This window comes from Maylandia zebra, linkage group LG1 (assembly GCF_041146795.1).
Source record: "Maylandia zebra isolate NMK-2024a linkage group LG1, Mzebra_GT3a, whole genome shotgun sequence".
Lineage (NCBI taxonomy): Eukaryota > Metazoa > Chordata > Actinopteri > Cichliformes > Cichlidae > Maylandia > Maylandia zebra.
In genome coordinates, this window is record NC_135167.1 from 39,381,715 (window position 1) to 39,402,030 (window position 20,316).

The window sequence follows — 20,316 nt, forward strand, 5'->3', positions numbered from 1 at the left end:
AGTTAAGAAGAAGAAAAAAAAGCCCCTGTCATTTGTTTGGGTGTTAGAAAAGGGTGACTTTGACCTATAAACGTGGGAAATCACAAACCACCCACAACACACATGAATGTGTCAGTGAGGGGCCGCACCACTGGAACGACGCTTATCTTTACATCTTTTACGGCATTTTGCACCTTTTTACTCGTCTGTTTTGTAAATATATGTTTCTCTTACTCTAAAGTCATTGTGCATTGGAAATGCATGAAACTGCATGTAATTTTGGTTTTTAGGTTTTATTCAGTTTCACACCAGGCTGTATGAGCTGGTTTGTAGCTCTGTGCTGTTCACCGCCCCACCACCTACACCACAGCCTCCTTCCTCCCATCTCTCAAACTACTCTATAAAAAGAAAAAAAACTCCATCTAATCTTCACTACAAGCTCATGTAACAGGGAAAACCCTGACAACCTGACATGTCTTTGAGAGACAAGCACCACATGAATTTGGACAGTGAGAGTGCAACACACACTAGGTGAGTCAAGATTGATTTAGATCCTATTGTATATATTGTCTTCCTGTGATTTCTTTGTGAATGTTTTCATTCAGAGGTCTGTGGTTGAGCTCAGTGCTGCCGCTGTGATGCTTACATGACAGAATATAGAAAGTTTTTACAGAAAAGGGAAGGCGTGTTCGGGGATACGATTTTTCAGCTTTCACACAGAACTGTGTAGAGCGTAGTAATGTAAAGAGCCCAATAATATGTCCCTTTGTTTATTTTTCGGATTTTGTAGTGATTTAATGACACTTTTTGACTAATTCCCCCCCAGAAAATGAATTGCTATCCATATCGATTTTAGAATTCAGATTAAAGAGACAAAATCGTGAGCGAATTGCAGACTGAGTGGTTGAACCAGTGTTTTCACTGTCTAACCCAGGCACAAGTGCAACTATGTGAAGCCTGCTGTGCATCCTCACTGGAATGTAAATTAAACCATAGCAATGTGCATTGGACGCACAGTTCAGGGTCAGTGGCATTTTTTGCAATCACTGAGTGGTTTCTGTCTATGTCATTACAAATAAACAAGCAGACCACAAAATGTTGAACCATAGAAACCCTGTGTACCGGACAAAAAAACTCCCACTGAGGTAAAATCCCAGACAAGCAGCAGCATGGTTAGGTTAACCATAACACGGCAAGTGCAAAGCAGCCATTCTAGGAGCCATGTAAATGATTTCTGTGGGGTCTGGTTTAAATGTGTGTGCTTGTGGTCACAGGATTATTGAGGCCAGTTCTTCTTTGAGTCATGTTAACATGTCACATTGACTTCATCAGGGCAAGAATTCAGTGACTTCTCTTAGAAAGTTGTCATTTCATAAGACAGCGAAAGTGAGAACTTACTTGCAACTCATCTCACTGTCTGGCTTTGCACTCTGACCTAATGGAAGAGGTGGAGGTGTACAAGTCCCAAAAGCACAATAGGTGAAGCACGCTGAAGAAAAAATGCGCTCTTTCTGCAGAAATATACTGCGATAGTTGCTCAAGTGACCCTCCCAGACCCCACTCACCCCTAAAGGGGCGCAATTTAAAATTAAAGGGGTCATGACATCACAAATGAGAGGATATATTGTTGAATACTAGGTAATAAAACTTTCTTGGAGCTTTAACAATGGTATATTTGTTCTCAGTGTCTACTAGAGTGGCTTTGCATGATTCGCTGTTCAAAATAATCCTTCTAGTATATTAACATTTAAAAGATGCGGATATGATATCAAGAAAACTTTGTAATAAAAGTAAAAAGGTTATTTTTGATCCTGATGTTTATTTAACTAGGAAATGGAAGTCTTGATTTTTTTTTATTTGAGGGTCCTGGGTCAAAGTGGAGCTCTGCATGCTCCGCCACCTTTGAGGCCTCAGTGACAGAGCCAAGAGATGAAGAAAGAAACCTGTGAAACAGAATATTTAGAGCAGTCAAAATCTTGATTAACTGGTGTTAACTTATGCCAGAAGATATACTAATTAAAGTCATTCTCTCAAATGAAAGGCCGATTTGTTAAATGGTTTTGTGCGTACTTGTCTGACAGAATGGAGGATCAGCCAAGGTCGTCTTATAGGCACCTGCTGCTGCAGGCTTGGTGCTGTCTCCTCACCGTGGCCATGGTGATTATGGCTGTACATCTCGCTACAATGAATCAGAAGCCAGCAGAGGTCAGTATGCCTGCCACAAACACAGATTTCACTGAGATTCATGTTGACTGCTAGCGGGGTCATATCTTAGTTTGCATATCTTAGTTTGCATCAAGAACGCGCTTGTAAAAGCACATGCTTTGCTGCTTGTAATTTGTGTAAATACCATATTTATTACGGTAAAGTAAATAAAATGAGCCCCACATCTACCCTTATCGGTTTATTCAAAGACATTAAGTCAGCTCTAGATACCCAGTTTGTGCCTCTAGATGGCAGCAACACCATGAGTTCCTCTTGCTTGCTCAACAAAAGGAAGAATGCTTTAAGCTCTTGGGTTCTTTTAATTTCTTTTTTCTTCTTCTAAAAAACATCCCCAGAATTAGAAAATAAGGCCAACAACATCTGCCTCGCAATTACAGGGCCATTAGTCACTCTTTGTTTCTAGGTGGAAGTGAAAACCTTCATCTTTGATGATTTTGTCAGATAGCACTCTCATGGGAACACAGAAACTCATTGTGTTTGAAAAGTCTCTCCAGTGTCTGTTAAACATGGCAACTATAAAATAGAGCCTTTAGAGAAGTGGAGCTGTTGCAGACTGAAACTGAGAATTTCTCTATGTGCATCCATCCATCCATTCTCTTACGCTTATCCTTATCGGGGTTGGGGTAGAAATGTTTCGTCACTCATCCAAGCGACTTCAGTCTCAGCTGACTGCAGGTTTCCCCAGCCTTTAAACAGTATATTTTCATAATAACCACTACCATTAAAATGCAGGTTCTCATGGCCACCTATCCGTGGCCATGAGAACAACATACAGAGTGTTGGGGAATGACTGCGATCACAGTATTTGAAGACGGTGAAAGATGTATCCTTCCTCATGGGTACATCTTTCACCTTCTATAATACTTTGATTTTAGTCATTCCCCAATTCTGTGAACTCTGTAAAAACTTTTCTGGGATTTCCTTAAGTGGAGTATTGATCGTGCATAAACACAAACAATTCCTATGACTTCATGTTCAAAACATTTTCAGGATATTGACTGAAAACGAAGCAGGCTGTAATTTCCTTTAATTCCAGTTTGTACTGCAAGAGCACATCCTTATTTACAATAGTGGAAAAGGTAAAGGCTAAAGGGAAATGTGAGTACTTGAAAAACAATATAAGACAAACAGCCAGGAACAGTACAAAAGATGGATATAGCTTCACTGACATCATCTATTAGATTCAGAAGTCTTGAGTTTTGAAACCTCTGGAGGATTTTTTTCACCATATTGGTTACAAATAAGTCAGATTTGACCAGGAAGGCTGGGTCTCACTGTGAAGCCGCTTGTTCAGTGCTTAACAGCGGATGACTGACACGTTGTTAGCCAACAAGCATACTGAAATGAGAGATTGAGCTCACAAACTGAGGAGTAACTTGTGTATAGAGGTCAGCTCACAGATTTCTATAGAAATTGAAGTCTTTTTGCAACCACAAATATCTATGGTGACCTTCTTAAAGAAAGGAGGTTTACGGCACACTTGTTGAGCATGTTTTGATTTTTCCTCAAGGTTGGAGTCCCTACACCAGAGACCATCAACTCAACTCATTCAGGTCGCATACAAAGGCAGACTCAGGAACCTTTTAAGTCAGGTAAATATCATTTGTCACATTTATCATGGACAATCACATAATCGTAAGACTGAAAATGTCATAATCCTTTAAATTATTTTGCATTTCAGGAAGCTCTCACCCATTCATCCAGATTTCCCACCATAATGGACGTCTGTCTGTAGGTGAGCTCACGTCTTTTCATGTGGGAAGTTGGCATGCTCTGACAATCATGAGTTTCATGAGAAAACCGTATCCCTTGTTCTTACTATGTCTTTTTACACCAACTTTTAATGATCACACAGACAAATCTTAACTCTGCTACACATCCAAAGAGACAACTCTCACTTGTTACTGATCTCGTATCACGATGATGCCTGCCATGCATAAAAACTACTGTTAAACTGGACGCCTACAGATGCTGAGTGCAACGAGCTCAGACATGTCAGTAGCAGCTGAAAGTCATTCTGAAAAACGTGGGCAGCCTTCAAATGAGGCGCACGAGGACACGGCGGGTTGAGGGGGAGGGGTGTGAACAAACAAGTAAATAACAAAATAACACCTAATTTGAATATTTCAACCAACCTGGGGTTAACTAACTGAGTCTGTTTAGACTCTGTGAAAGAAAAGAAAAAAAGGTACAACTTTCTACAAATTCTATATGAAGGCACATGTTCTCAAATACTTAGAACTTAGACAGGAAACTGATATACTGCTGTGTTTCTCTGTGTTTTATCTCTAATCTAAAGTGGATGGGTGATAAAAGCTGACGTCATGTTTCAGTTAACCAGTCTGACAGTGGATGGATTTATTAGTATTTCCTTTTTTAATACACTGCAGGTACAAGTTTATTTCCCCTCCAAAGTGTTTTCATGTGTTACTACATTAACAGTCTGATAGGAATCCCTTTATGACAAGAGCAGGCCATATCTGTTATTAAAACCACTAAGTCAAGAATACACCAGCTCCGGTGTGGGTGAGGAGGAAAGAAGCCAAACGCAGGAACGGCATTGGGAATCTGGTCATGTTCGGATCCTGCTGTGATCTAAAGTTGTGCAAAGCTTGGAACAGAGATGCGACTTTAAAGACGCCTCGTTTTCTCAACGCCACGCTGTATATGAAAGATGGATGTGGCCCCTGTGAAGCTGGGTTGAGGTATTTTTGCATTGGCTTCACTTTTCAAACTCAGAGGCTACTTCCATCTTTTATATACAGATTATGGGTTAGGTAAAGACCCCTCTTGGGATTAACATGGTTATTTCTTCACACGTTACCCCTTTTTGTTGGGGTTTACCTTCCACATTGAAGAGATCGTTTTATTTAATCTCTTTGTCAGTTGCATCAACATTATTTTGTGAGCAGTTTTCTTCTTCTTTTTCAAGATAGCATTAATATGCAGTGTGACCATCTACAAAATGCTAGGTTGGACTGATTATTTCACATTATCTATTTGACATTTGAGATGTCATCAGTACAGGTATATTGTGACACGTTTAGTTGTGAGGTTAATGTGCTCTTTAGTTTATAGTTTTGACAACAGGCAGAAGTGAAGATGTTACTTTTTTTCAGATCCCATTGTGGTCTGGCAACGGCACAAAGAGACATATTATATTTCATTTTCTGTCCCACGGTTCCCTTTATAATTCACTTTGGTCTTATAGCTGTGGAGAAGTTACTGGCTACATTTGGAGAAGGTATTTTTTATGCCAGCGGTAGAACAGATTAAAACCATGAGGTTTATTGTGTTGAAGAGATAAAAGTTATCATACTTATCCTGCTGACGAATAACTATTACATCTACGTTTTAAAAGTTCACCACATCCACAAAGAAATCCTCTGCACGGGTTAAACCGTTGAGAAACACAGAGCCGTGCAGCCTCATTATGTTTCCAATCTCATTTACTGTTTTCCTCCCACTATGCAGCAGTTTTCCTGTGTGAAGTGGGTTTCTAAAACCACAAGAAACCCGAAGCAGCTCTGTAATGTGGGCTGCACCGACTTAATGTATAATTACAGCCCACAGCAGCAGATTTCACAAGTTCGTCAGGTGGTATGTTGCAGGAAAATTAGACACTAATTGGAAGATCAGCTTTGTTTACCTGGTGTATTTATTCAGCTGTGATTATGGGGCCCACTGATCTGAAGCAGAGAGGAAAAAGCACTTCCTTTCAGGAAATTCAAGAAAAAAAGACACTTTTTGTTAGTCATTAAAAAAAACAAGTCGGTTGGAGAGTTTCCTCCATTTCCTCTTTCATGTGGTTTTCTTCACTTCAGTTGACAGATTAATAAGGCATGGGTTGCACACCCACCGGCATTCAGCGTGTCAATGTTGAGCGCTAAAATATTCATTTATTAATAGTTATTATTATCCCTGACTCGGGTATTCACCCGATTCTTTTCTGTACGCTCAAAGAAAACGTGTGTAAAGTGGAAAAACCAGCATTCAATTACCGTAATAACGCTTATACCGATTTACTGTCAGATATCATTCTATATTTCACATTTAAACGTACTGAACTGATTTAGACAACAAAGGTTAACCCAGCTCGCCTCTGTCTTCTGTTTTGTTTCCCTCTGTGGAAAACTGGTCAAGCACAGAAGATTAGATATTAATCTGAGATATTTCACTGCAGTCCACAAGCTATAATTAACCTTCAAAGCTTCAAAGAAAACTTTCCCACATACAGTGAGAAACTACTCCACTGTGAGGTCTGAGTCAACAGCTACCAGTCTCTGTGTTCTCATCACCGGATCCGAGAGACATTTGGAAGAAACTCCAGCAAAAGTTGACATTTTCCCGTCTGCCTAATCAAAGATGTAAATTAGAGAGTAATTAACAATGATGCAGTATTTATCGATGCTGCTGAACATCAGCTGCAGCGCTACCATCAAAAATATCAGATATGAAGCGCAATGGTGCATCCATTGAACTGGACATCACGTGCTAAAGTTTCTGAATTTTTCTTACTTTTCTGGAGCCCCTTACCCTCCCCCCCCACATACTGAGAAGGATAATGGTGTATACGTTAACTCACTTGATCCACCCTTCCCCTGTGGCCTCAAATCACACCTGACGTGAACATTTGGGTTGATTACACAAAACAACAACAAGAAAAAAAGGTTAAAAATCAATTATTAAAAATGAATTTAAAGTAACTGAGTGATTAAAGAAACGTTCTCCATATTTCCTACAGATTCTGTTTCGAAACAAAATCGAAACAAAACCCTTACCCTGTGTGGAACGTCCATCATCGTCCAGGAAAACGGGACCTACTTCTTTTACGCCCAGGTGACCTTCAGGGAAGATTCACGGGAGAGATGTGTGCTTGTGAAAAGAACTGGCTTTCATGATAAGAAAACTAAGACACTGGCTAAGGGCATCTACCCGGCCTCATCAGAGAACTCAGTGTGGTTGGCCAAGATTGTCAAACTTAGACCGTTGGACAGTGTCAACATAAACATAACAGGTGAAATTCTAAATGACGATACCTACTGGGGTGTCATCAAGCTTCAATAGAACTGGAGGTCTGGTTGGACTGGTATGTTACTTGTGGCCCTAAATAAACAAGTTAGAATAAAAGCAAACTGGATTTTTGAGCTAGATATTTAAATTGGAAATATTCTGCTCATCTCCAGCTGCATATTTTTATTCTTGGACTCACGTTTTTAAACAATGTTTATTTTTTATTTTGTAAATTATTTGTTTTAGCCATTTAGCGCCATTCACTTCTGTCCAATAATAAGTAGTTTGTGAGCGCCCTCTGCTGCACCACCATCTGAACTGCAGACAGTTTATGTACAGCGATAGGAAGATTCCCTCTGTCACCCCTGATATGCTCATATTAGGAATGACTGCCTTATATCACGTCACACTGACCCCCAATAGAATGTAATATACGGAATAATTATACATATTCTGACCTCATTTTTTTAAAAACACTGGTAATGTTTAACATGTTTAAACTATATATAAATATATATAAAAGGAAAAGGAATGGGTCCCCTTTAACTCTCACAATATAAAAAAATACTGCAAGGATTTGATCATGGTCTACAATTATTAAAGACTCTGTGGCTAACATGGAACACTACAATAAAGAAAAAAATCTCCATTATGCAGGTTTTAATATAGACTTTACTAACTGGCACCTCGTACTCTTGATAGGCCACATCTTCATAGTAAATAAAGGTCAAACAATCGTATACTGCATCAGTCCAACCTGAACAGAGTTTTAAAAATGCCAGCTGGTTCTGAGTTGTTTTTGAATTTTTAGGCCGACATGAATGTAAACTGTGAAAGTCATTGGAATAATTATGTTCCTTTTCACTGTTATGTGCTTCTGTAATTTATGTAATTGAGTATTCTATTTTGGTTGTTGAATTCTGCATATAGACGTTTAATAAAGATTATTGTAAACCAACCTGATGCACTTTTTATTTGCACGTTGCACTGCTGACTGGCCACACGGTGGTGCCACTTCCCACCTAATCAAAGGCAGCATGAAGCCTTCGCACACCACAGCATCGTCTGTTCGGATGATCGTACACATCCTGCTATGACATTTCATTCAATGAAAAATGCTTAACACAGACCACAAATGCATTCTGAGAAACCTCAGAAGTGACATTAAAAAACATAAAACACGGCGCTGTTCATCTTTCGGGCCTGACATTAGTTCTACTCACAGGTATTCAACCGCTGTGATATTTACTTGTGTGTGTGCTGAGCAACAGCACAGGAAGCCACATATTTGGTGCAACCGTTACACTGCTTCCCCTTTACAACACCCTCAGACACCTTTGAGTTCACAGCACCCTCTGACCAGCTTCCCCTGAGGCAGTTTAGCTCATCTTAATATCATTTTTAGAATTAGAATGTAAAAATCATGAAGCTAGTCATACGTGAATGTGTAAGTTTCACCCTTAATGTACTGGGACTGAAACTTAATAGAGCTCAGAGGCCGGAGTACATTACCCTCCGGGTCATCCACACACATGTGTTGTTAATAATCGTGACTTCTGAGGGCCAAAGAAGTATATTGGTAGATATTTGTTATATTCCTCCTAGATCCTAAAGGTGCAATATCATGAAATAAAAAGTAATTAGATAACATGTTAATTTAATTCTGAGATTTCAAGGTTTTACTGTTTATTTCAGTTCAATTTTAAATGAAAATCATCAAATACATATCATTAAACACACAGCAGTTAGCGCTGTTGCCTCAAAGCAAAAAGGCCCAGAGTTCCTCTGTTTGTTATTTTTAAGAAAGTCTGTTTTTGTACATTGTGGAATAATAGCCCGACCGAGCTATTATACATCATTTTGTGAGAGTGCATATACATTTAAGCTCATTAAATAATGGAAGCTCTGTTGACATACACTACTTTCCTGTCATGGTTTCTACTAAGCATTTCTCGCTCCTGTTTTGTTTGTCTCTGTAGAAAACTGGTCAGGCATAAATATAGGATGTAATGCTGACACTTCTCTGCAGTCCACAAGCTACACACTAATAAACTCCTAAACAATGAGGCTTGAAAGAAACTTTAAACACATAGTAGTCGGTAACTTCTCTGAAACTGCGAGGCCAAAGTCGGCAAGCTTGAGCTCCACGGATGAGACACGCTGGAGAATTTTGAAATACAATGAGTCTCTGTGTTCCCATCACCGGATCAAAGTGACATTTGGGAAAAAACTCCAGCAAAAGTTGACATTTTAACTTCCGCCCAATCAGAGCTGTAAATTAGAGAGTGAATAGCAGCCTCATAAAAAGCAGGGTGTAAATATTGATGTTATTGAACTGGCTCTAAAAAAGTCTCTCCTGCAGTTCTACCAGGCCTGATGCAACACAAATAAAGTACAATGAATGCCACATCTATTTTAATCGAAGCAGCACCGGACAGACTCGGCTGTGGGAAAACTAGAAAAAAATGACATCAGTTTGCTTTTTTAATAACAGTTACCAATCAGGTGGCAACCTCTGGGTATGAAAAACAAAGCCATCACACAAGTGCCGAGAGCTACATTTGCTCTAATGGTCATTGGAGGCGGACTCCAACCCCCACAGACTACACATAAAAGAAGAATGTAGGCACTGTCATGTCACCAGCTGGTTTTATGACAAATTCCGACCCTCACATGTGAATATTGCAGTGGAAATTGAGAGTAATTCAACCAGGAAACATTTTTTTCTTTAACTTCATTGGACAACGTTTGTTGTAGAATTCACCAATTATGGTCATTTGTAGCCTTAATCTTCTGTCGATGGCTGACACCCGGTGTGGTCTTCTGCTTCTGTAGCCCGTCTGCTTCACAGTCTCATGTGTTACGTGTTCAGAGATGCTCGTGTCCGTACTTTGGTTTAAGAAGAGGTTATTTTAGTTACTGTTCCCTCCCTCTCAGCTCGAAGCAATTTGGCCATTCTCATCTAACCCAGGCATCAACAAAGCATTTTCACTCTGAGACCTGCGGCTCACTGGATATTTTCTGTCTTTCAGACCATTCTGTAAACCCTGGAGATGGTTGGTGTGGGAAAATCCCAGTGGATCAGCAGTTTCTGAAACACTCTGATCAGCCTGTCTGACACTAACAAAAGTGCCACGGTCAAAACCACTTAAATGTGCTCAGTTTGAACTTCACCAGGTTCACATGACTACATGGTTAAATGCAAAGTTCAACCGTTCAACAGCAGGGTGGACGGGTGTACCAAATAAAGTGGCATATGCCTGTTGACTAAGACTAATAAAATACCAGAGTTTGGGCGCTGCTATAGCAGATGATCAAAGGTCACTGCAGGCACCTGGGTTTGAGTCCACTCTGGACCATTTCCTGTGTGTTACCCCAAACTCTCTCTCTCTGCTTTCCTGTCTTTTCTAAATAATAATTCTCTAAATAATGAATGAATGTACAGCATTTCACTGCAGTGTTATGGCGTCATCATCCACATATATCACAGACGTTCCCCAGGCTCTGACTCTACTGTTCAGGAACACACTCACTATGGGAGTGTAGCAATGACACCTGCTCAACAAGTTAATATTCACTTGAAAATGACAGTATCCACCTTATTACATCTTTAACACTGACTTCAGTCAACAAAGAAAAAAAATCCCTTCACCTTATCAGTGTTAACACCGCCCGCCTCTGGGTTTGGACAGAAGCTGTAACATGACATCATGTCTAACAGGTATCTCAGCTGTAATGTTGTCACGCTTTCTTACGACACTGGCTCCTTTGTTCTCTTCAGCCTTTGTTTATGGGGCTTGTCATTTGTATTAGCTGATTAGTCAGGCCTCTAATGGCATTTCGTGGCCCACAAAGAAACAGGAGCACTCCTGCCTGAGTGTGGAAAAGGGGAGCACGTAAAGTGTCTAGTTTCAACACAAGAGTGAGATTAGATCTAAGAAAACAAGTGGAGCTTCTAAGAACTCTCATTAAGAATTCAGGAAGCTGCTGATGGGGCACATTTTTTCTTGTTGTCCTGAGAATTTTCAGCACTTTATGGTAAAGGGTCAAGTTAGATTTTTTTCTGAGCTTATAAACAATGCTTCTTAATATAAAGGGCGTCTAAAAATCACCGTGAGAGTTTTTTCTGTTTGACATTTTAGATTTATAGATTTGACACCCACTACGAGTTCAGGTCTCGTCACCTAGTGGCAAAAGCATGTGACGATGCTCAACCACAGAACTGAGATAAAACGATGCTGTGTGTATACGATCCCGCGTGCATGTGTGTGTTTCTATATTACCTTCCCTTTTGTGTTTGTGTTGTTCTGAGCAGCCAAAGTCCACCTACACAGACCACCTGAAGACTTATTGTCTACTCAGCCCACAATGACACATTAAAAGTATCCAGACTGATGTGTATGACATCTACACAAGCTTATCTCCACTCATTCTTCCTGTCTGATATTGGCATGCACCATCAGATTGGATGAGAAGCGTCTTCAGGTTTTCTCTCAGATGTTCTGTGAGGTGCTCAGATCACTAATGGAAAACCAGAAACTTTTGCATTTACTGTTCAGTTCAGATCAGCGTAGTGCCGAAAGGCGAACCATCTGGAGAAAGATTTCTTTAAGAACCTCTCTGCATGTGGCCACGGCTATCACTAAATTTACCCCTCACAGCATGAAGATACCACCACCGCTCTCCTCTGGAGGGACTGCATCAGCAGGGTACAGGTTGCTGGGATTTAACAGATACAGAGTTTGAAATTCTGCCCAGAGAGGGCAGTTTTTGCAACATGACATCAGAGAAAACCCATTAAACACAGAGAGTCCTTTAGATGTTGCTTGGCAAACCAGATAAATACTCCTTTTACTCAGAGCTGCTACTCTTTAGCTGCTCCAAGATGAAAGCATGATTTATAGAGTGCTGCTCAGGTACTCTCACCTCTGTAGGAGAGTTCTTAAAGCCTTAAGATGAATATCGGGCTCTTGGTCGCATCCCCGAACAAGGCCTTCCTGCTCAGTTACTCAGTTTCACTGCGAAATCCAAATCTAGGAAAAGTCGGGTGGCACCAAATTTCTTCCAGTTCACATTTATTGAGGTCACTGCCCTCCTGCGAGCACTCGGTGCCGTACAAACTACAAAGAGTTCCTTGAACGTCATAGCTCAATATTTGTCCCAACATGCAGTATGAAATACATGGTCATGCCCAGTTAATTTAATCTGCCACAGATCGACTTTAATCAAGTTCTCGAGACACATCTGACAAATTAAAAGGAAAAGGAACAGGATGCACCTGCCCACCGTCTGGAGACTCAGCAAAAGCCTGAAATAGGAGATAGTTTTAGTGCCAATATGAACATTTGTCGCAGTGCTTCACACAACTGCAGTCAGCTCAGAAACAGTACGTCCATGTCTGTTCTAACAGTGCATGCCAATACACAAACTCACTCTAACAATACAACTACAGTCCGTACATCAGGAGTGGGTGTTCTTTTTTCCTATAAACTTTTTCGATCCACAGTAGAAGTGGGCTGTGAGGCTAACGTTTCTGACAATAGGAAAATATTATACAGACGATATAATGTTAACGTGATTTCGCTTCCTTCATTCAGCTGTCTGTACCTGTAAAAAAGTGAAGTGGCTGAGACAGTCAGCCCACAGCGTCCCAACATGACAACTTTAATGCATTGCCATCAGGCCAAAAATACCAAAAGGAGCACAAATGCCAGTAATCCCAGTTACAGGGATCACCGCTCCCATTACAGTGGTTTGTAGATGTCACCTGCCCCCTTAAAGTGGACAGCTTTTCATTGTTACAGTACAAGAGGAAGTCTTCACAATACAGCTAACCAAATATAGCCATCTCATCGAAGAAACTGATGATGCAATAATTGAGCCGTCTGCGTGGCCTAAAAGGGACTGGTGTACTCACACAGTGTTGCAGTACATCTGTACAGCAGTGTTTGGCCTCTAACAGGAAGCTTTCGACCTTTAGCTGCTTGTACCTGGGGCCTCATTTGTAGCCTAAGTGGATGATCTAAGCAGAATACACGCAAAAGTGGCTATTTATAAAAGCGCTGTTTGATTTAGAGATGATCGCACAGGCTGAACTTGTCTTGCAGTTCATCAGTTCATAAGAAAGAAAGAAAGAAAGAAAAAGATCCTGTGGAGTTTTCTTATTATTGTTTCCTTCATTTCAGTGAAACCCGTCATGAGGTCAGAGAATTTACACAGGAGAAGACGGTACCGTCGTGACTACTCCTACATTATTGATGTTAGTCTGCCGGGTTTAAGCTACAGTTTAGGATAAGCTCATCTTGCTTCACCACGTGAGTTCTCTCTCTGCTTTATTCTGCGGGCTGATGTAATCACAACACTATTATGTTGAGAAAGCTGCAGTTAAATAAGAAAAAAACCAATAAAGCTGAATTGTTACTCCTCCCTCTGAATACATTTATTAGAAGTTTCAACTTGCCTGAAGTCAAATTAGTAATGTAATTGAAATTCTTTGTATTAAAACTGGAAATTAAATCCACAAATAAATTACACACAATCACATCACACTCAGTTTACCCTCACTTCTATGTCTCCCCACATGCTTTGGAATAGATTCTAAGGTCTTGCTGCTGATGCTAAGGCTCTCCATGGCCTCTCTCCGGGTTATGTATCTGACCTAGTTGCATGTAAGTGGGTACGAAGCCTGAGATCCACAGTCAGAGGCCTGTTTTCTAATAACTAAAGCAAAGCTTTTCTGTCAGAGGCCCAAAGCTACAAAATCAACTGCCTTAGGCTATCAGGTCAGCAGAGTCAGTGACCTCTCATAAATATGCTTTAACCAGCTGATTGATTTTATTTATCTGACTTTACACGGGATAGAAACACAAACAAACAACAACAAGACCTTGAAGGCCTGAAGCCAGATCTACAATTCTTCCACAACTTTTAATCCAGCTTGAGTTGAGACCTCTTTATTATTTATTTTACCTTAAATTAAAAGAGAACAATGACTTCCCTGTTATTTGTCATAAGAGCCTTTATTAAGAAATCCGAATGCAGAACAATGGTTCCAGGACTTAAATTTGACCAATCTCCTGTTCACGTCCAGACACACCCTGCTGCTGCTGCTGCTGCTTGTTTTTTCTCTTCAGTATCTGATCTGCTTGTTTTCATGTGAAAGAGCTTTGTTTTGAAAAGTGCTCTTTCTTCTTCATGCTTTTGGATCCTCTATGTTGTCATCGGTCATTTTAGCCTTGAATTACAGTTCATCCATCAGCCATCATTGAGATGTTGTTTCTTCATAACAGTCATATTTGTTATTTGGCTCTTGTTGCTACAACCAAAGCATGTTGTAATTATGAACTGTTGTATCATATTTTTAGATCAAGGAGGAAGGAAATGTACACTAATGCATTATCACCTTGTCACACCACCCCTAATGACAGCATCGGTAGTTTACTATGACTAGTTAAAAATACTACAGATGATAAAGCTACGAGCAGTAAGCCGTAGTATTTTAGGCTCAAGAATGATTATTAACCTTTTCCACAGAGTTTAAACACTGACTGTAAGGACTATTAAAAATAGCACCGCACACAGTGGTGAGGTGACTGTTTTTTAAGCCATCCGGTCCTGTTGATTCCTCTCACACATATTACTAAAAACGGCCCGTACCTGCTGTGGTCACACTTTTAGCCTGTACGAGGAAAGAGGTCACAGTGTACATCTTCAGGCTCCTCCCGAGGGAAGTCCTGTGTTTCAGATCCCCTACACAGTTTATCAGCTCTGTATTGCTCATCCACTGGGGTAATTTACTTCCTTTTAAGGTTCATCTTTGTGTTTTTCATACCTTCACATAAGGTTTCCCACGGTGTTTCACTCTTGTCTTCCTCATAAGATAATGGGTTTTTTTGTGCTGTATTTCTAAAAGTCAACTTCCTTCTGTTAACAGTTTTCATTCTTCTTGGTGATGAGTGACATTATGTGACATATTGTAGGGAAAGTGTAAAAAAGAACCACAGGATAGGATAGGATATGTATTCACCGGGTGATTAGTCAAGCCATCCGAGTGTGCCATCAGAAAAAGATTAAATGTCTTACTGTAGACACTAAATTTGATATATACATATACATATATATATATATATATATATATATATATACATATATATATATATATATATATACATATATATAATATATATATATATATATATATATATATACATTATGTGTGCTTTCACCATTGTGATTTTAAATCTATAAAAAGATAAAGTCAAAAGTAAACGGCCTGGATGTTTTCTGAAGTAGACACCTACAGCTGCCTTGGCCAGTGTAAAGTTATTTTCAGTTTTTGGGGGGGTTGTCCTGCCTCTTAGGCTCCATGTTGCATTAATGTTATTCTTAATCTGAAGTCTACAAGGTGAAAAAACAACAGACAAAGAAAATTTTCTGTTTTTGTCCCAGAAGTTCCCCATTCTGCTGAGTTTGCGAACATCCTGTTTTGTTAAACCTAAGCTTTTTACTACATTCACACAAGAAATTAAATCTTCAGCTCACCCTTAAAGAGGACCTTTTAAATATTGTTTTAATGACAGGTGCTTATATAAGACAAGTTTAAAATAATTAGGTCAGAATATGTACAAGTGCTCAAGGACCCACTCACATCCTGGGCCACCTGACCTCAGGAATTCGCATGATAAGGTGGGGCCAGGTTTCACAATGAACTCACCCGAAACTCTGGCTGATTGGGACCCACACCCAGTTTCACACCTTGGCTCAGGTGATTAGAGGATCATCAGGGGGTCCTTTTGTCCCTCTGTGGGGGGAAACTCCCACTAGGTTTAAATCTGGGACTCTCCACCATTTGACCTTAGAACTGAAGAAGCTTCTCGGATGAGAGGTGAAACGTCTTCAAGTAACTTAAAGAAGTCCAGACGCTTTTCTTTGCAAGCTCCTTTGACTAAGTGCTCACTTATTTTCTACATTAACCCATGTATGTAACACCACGCAGAGGGGATATCGCCAATATGGTCATCTTAGGACACGTAGGGGCTGAGGACCAGTGAGCAATCAGCTGGCAATCACAGGCCGTACGGGAAAAGTGTGTATTCCTCGATCAGTTTGTGAGTGAGTCTCCTCCTTTGTTGCCACAGACACCAGCAGTTTGCAGACGGCGACTACAATACTCTCAAAGCACCAAGCGCAAAACCTTGCAACAAAATGGAAAATGTTCACCTCCAAGTAAGAAATTATACCACACTGGTCTAACCAACGCATTTCAAAAGGCACAACTTTTACTTTGTATTCTCCCATTCCTGGTAATACTTTTTCCGTTAAACACTCTTTCCGAGTTTCACTAGAGCTCAGACAGAAATTTCTTCCCGTGCAAACTATGGGCCACTGAAGGATTCTGTTGGTGACCAAAAAAGTCACAAGGAAATATATGGTGCTGCACCCAACCAGCTGACCTCGTTCACCTGGCAAGCAGCAGCAACAACTTGCCAGCTAGTAGGAGAATACACATTTTCCCCTTTGACACTTGTTGCCAAGTCGGTAACAGCTCGCCAGCAGGAGGTGAACTCAGCAAAATTCTCACAAAAGTGAGTACACCCCTCACACTTTTGTAAATATTCTGTTATATCATTTCATGGGACAGCACTGAGGATATGACACTTTGATACGATGTAAAGTAGTAAGTGTACAACTTGTACAACTGTGTAGATTTGCTGTCACCTCTAAATAAGTCAACACACAGCCATTATGCCTAAACTGCTGGCAACAAAAGTGAGCACACCCCTAAGTGAAAATGTCCAAACTGTGCTCGACTAGCCATTTGGTGTCATGTGACTCATTAGTGTTACAAGGCCTCAAGTGTGTTGAATATGGTGTTATTGCTCTCACACTCTCTCATATTGGTCACTGGAAGTCTAACATGGCACATAATGGGAAAGAATTCTCTAAGATAAGATAAGATAAGATAGAACTTTATTAATCCCTCGGGTGGGTTCCTCTGGGAAATTCGACTTCCAAAAAAAGCACAGCACCGACCAAAGTTACAGTTACAGAACTGTTATATATACACACACACACATATATAAATACAGAGACAAATATAAATAAAATATACAAAGGGGATAAATAGAATAAATAGGAATAAAAAATAAAAATACAAGTGAATTGCACATTTCAAGTGTTGAGTCTATTGCACTGTTGACTATTTACAAAAAGTATTGCACAAGGTATTGTACAGTGAGGTGCAGAGGCACTACAGCTTAGTTGTTCCCCCCTCCTTTGTCCTCCTGTTTCCCCTCCCTCTCCCCTCCAGAGAGGAGTTAAACAGGAAACTGAAAAAAGGAATTGTTACTCTACATAAAGATGGCCTAGGCTATAAGAATATACCCAGCACCCTGAAACTGAGCTGCAGCAGTTTCAGGGTGCATACATACAGGACAGGACAGGTTCCACTCAAAACAACCCTCGCCATGGTGGACCAAAGAAGTTGGTCCACCATGGCAAAGAGCACATCAAGAGTGTGTGGTGGCAACCAGGTGGGGAGTACAAAGACAGGTGTGTCTTGCCTACAGTCAAGCATGGTGGTGGGATGTCATTTTTGGGGGCTGCATGAGTGCTGCTGGTACTGGGGAGCTACAGTTAACCATGAATGCCAACATGTACTGTGACACACTGAAGCAGAGCATGATCGTGTACTTAAACTGTATCTTGGCTGATGTCGCTAATGTGTCTATATTAACGGCAGTGCTGATTTTGTCTTTGTGTGTTAAAGATTTCCAATCAGTGAAACATGGAAACCTGCATTTTGATTCCGCCCGGTCTCTGTTTCACAGCGTGTGGCTATAATTGCCTGTGATTCCCTTCAAAGGTTATCTGAAAAGGACAGCTCTCTTTTGTTGTTTGTTTTTTGAACTCAATTTCCGATGACCAATGACACTAAAAGGTACTTTTTATTTTTTCTTTGCTAATTTTCAACCTTTGGAATACGCACTCAGTGACATGACGAGGACATTCACCCAAATTGGCCAACTTTCCACCACAGTATGACCTTTGATCCCTAAGAGGTACATCTATTTGGTGGACTCAAGTATGTAAGTGAAAAAGGCCACTTCCTAATATGTCATTTACACTTCCTGTTTAATGCACGCCACCAATACGGCATGTAATGATGTGATTTTTCATGCAATAATACAAAGAGGAGGGAAATGTTTCCTTTAACAGATATTCCCCACAGTCACTCACCTGACTCCAAATCATGTTGATGAGATAAATATACACTTTTTGTTTTGCTCGATTGTGGCACTAATCACATGTTTATCCTCATGTTCAATCAGCTGTCTGTCAAGTGATGGTGTAACTGTATCAGGGGTAAAGGCTGGACCTGCACATTTACAAAGTCAAACTCCATGTTACTTTACAGCAAGTGTGGGAGGAAACCTCTGACAAAAAAAATTTAATTTATGCAATGCAGGAATTGATGGCCCAGAGATTACAGAAGTAAATGCGAAACTGGGAAAGCCTACATGCTCTGGTAGACATAAAAGGTCAAAGAGTATAAAATTTACTGTCAGTACTGTATGTCTTAGTCACCCTCCTTACTCATAGCAAGTAAACCTAAACAAATTCAAAGTGAAACCGCCTCTGGAAAGATTTTCTTTGCAGCTGAAACACAAATCTCTCTGCAGAGATGCTCATCTGTGCGCCATCATAATGATACTAATTTGAGTCTAAAGCTGCACTCTTTGTGCAGTGAATAACAAAATCAAAGTGTTTGAATAATGACCTTGTCAGCTGGCAATAGAAACAAACAAGACGATACACATCTACCAGGAGTAAGGGCATCTGCTTTTCGTGCAAACAGTCAGTCGCAGCAAGCTTTTAAGCTACAAAACAGTTAATAAAGTTTATTTCAGAAAAGATTATTTCCCAGTAAATTTTTATAACGATACTAAAGTCACAATGGTTCCTAAACTTTGGGGTTGGCCCCACTGATGGGGACTTTCTCTCCCCACAGCAGGTGGAGAAAACATGGACTGAAACTAAGCAGTATAACCTGAGGGGGCTTTACTGACTTCTACTGATGAAGATCTTGTTAACCATCATTTCACATGGACATGCTTGAAATAACTACTGAGCAGCATTCGGTGCTTTACAGAAACAGATAACACACACACTCACACACGATACAATCATGTGTACATCACACACACAAACATCATGTTGTGAATTTAAACTGAAAGATAAAAAAAATAAAAGAAGCTGGTTTATCAATTAAAATGGGGGCAAAGTCAAGTTAAATGTAAAGAACAGTTCAGCAGCTAAAAAGGGAAAAGTCTTTGGCACAAATAAAAGAGCTAAATTGCCTTCTGTTGTGATTCGGCACCGTACAAATGAAATTAAACTGAACCCTTAAATTAAAAGTGTAAATTAAAATATTTTTAACAAGAAGCTATTCTGCTTTTTTTTTTTTTTTTTTTTTTTAAATCACATGAATAGTAAAACTGTGTTTTTATTACATTTAAGAAATTTTGGAAGTAAGTTTTTTTTTTTTTTAATGTTTGTGTGGAACGATTATAGAGTGCAGCAAAAATAGCTATTGGCATGTTTAGGCCGATGCTGACCAGTCACTGCAGAATTCAGCAGAATGTGTAGAAATAACTAAGAAACAGCTTTATGATCCAAATGTATGTAGTTATTTAGGGGTTTTTAGATTGAATTTATTTAGAAATTGATTTTCACTACCTCGACAAAAGGAGCTCCCACCCGGAGCTCCTTTTTCCAGGTAAATTATGATCTCCATTATGAATGCTTCCCATCTGATCTAATCACTGGATTGTTTAAATGTGTGAGAATGATTTTCTAGAAGCTCAGCAGATAAACATGATGGTGGGTTACTCCACAGACCATTATGAGAACAGTCATGAGTCATTTTTCTGTTGGATCTGGAGTCGGGACACAAAGAGCTACAATAAACGGAAGCCAAGAACTGGAGGATAGAGCAGAACGACAAAGGGACATCCTGAAAGATAAGGTGCAACACTCAAGCTGAGTGCTCCTTCACTACTCTGCTGAGAGAGAAGCCTCAGGCTCGTAGTGTCACAG

The 20,316-nt window shown here is 40.0% G+C and overlaps 1 protein-coding gene and 1 long non-coding RNA gene across 2 annotated transcripts; one reads left to right on the plus strand and one right to left on the minus strand.

The window, feature by feature from the left end:
* Positions 1-430: 430 nt before the first annotated feature.
* LOC143421910 (uncharacterized) lies at positions 431-8,151 on the plus strand. The gene is made up of 5 exons (XM_076892115.1): positions 431-510; positions 2,061-2,184; positions 3,716-3,797; positions 3,887-3,940; positions 6,950-8,151. Exons 1-5 carry the CDS (start codon positions 452-454, stop codon positions 7,270-7,272), a joined length of 642 nt encoding a protein of 213 aa, XP_076748230.1. The 5' UTR covers positions 431-451; the 3' UTR covers positions 7,273-8,151.
* Positions 1,815-4,041, minus strand: LOC143412459 (uncharacterized). The gene is made up of 3 exons (XR_013092975.1): positions 3,898-4,041; positions 2,050-2,158; positions 1,815-1,922 (listed from the first exon to the last, which is right to left on the minus strand). It is a non-coding gene; the product is annotated as an uncharacterized LOC143412459 (long non-coding RNA).
* Positions 8,152-20,316: the final 12,165 nt, after the last annotated feature.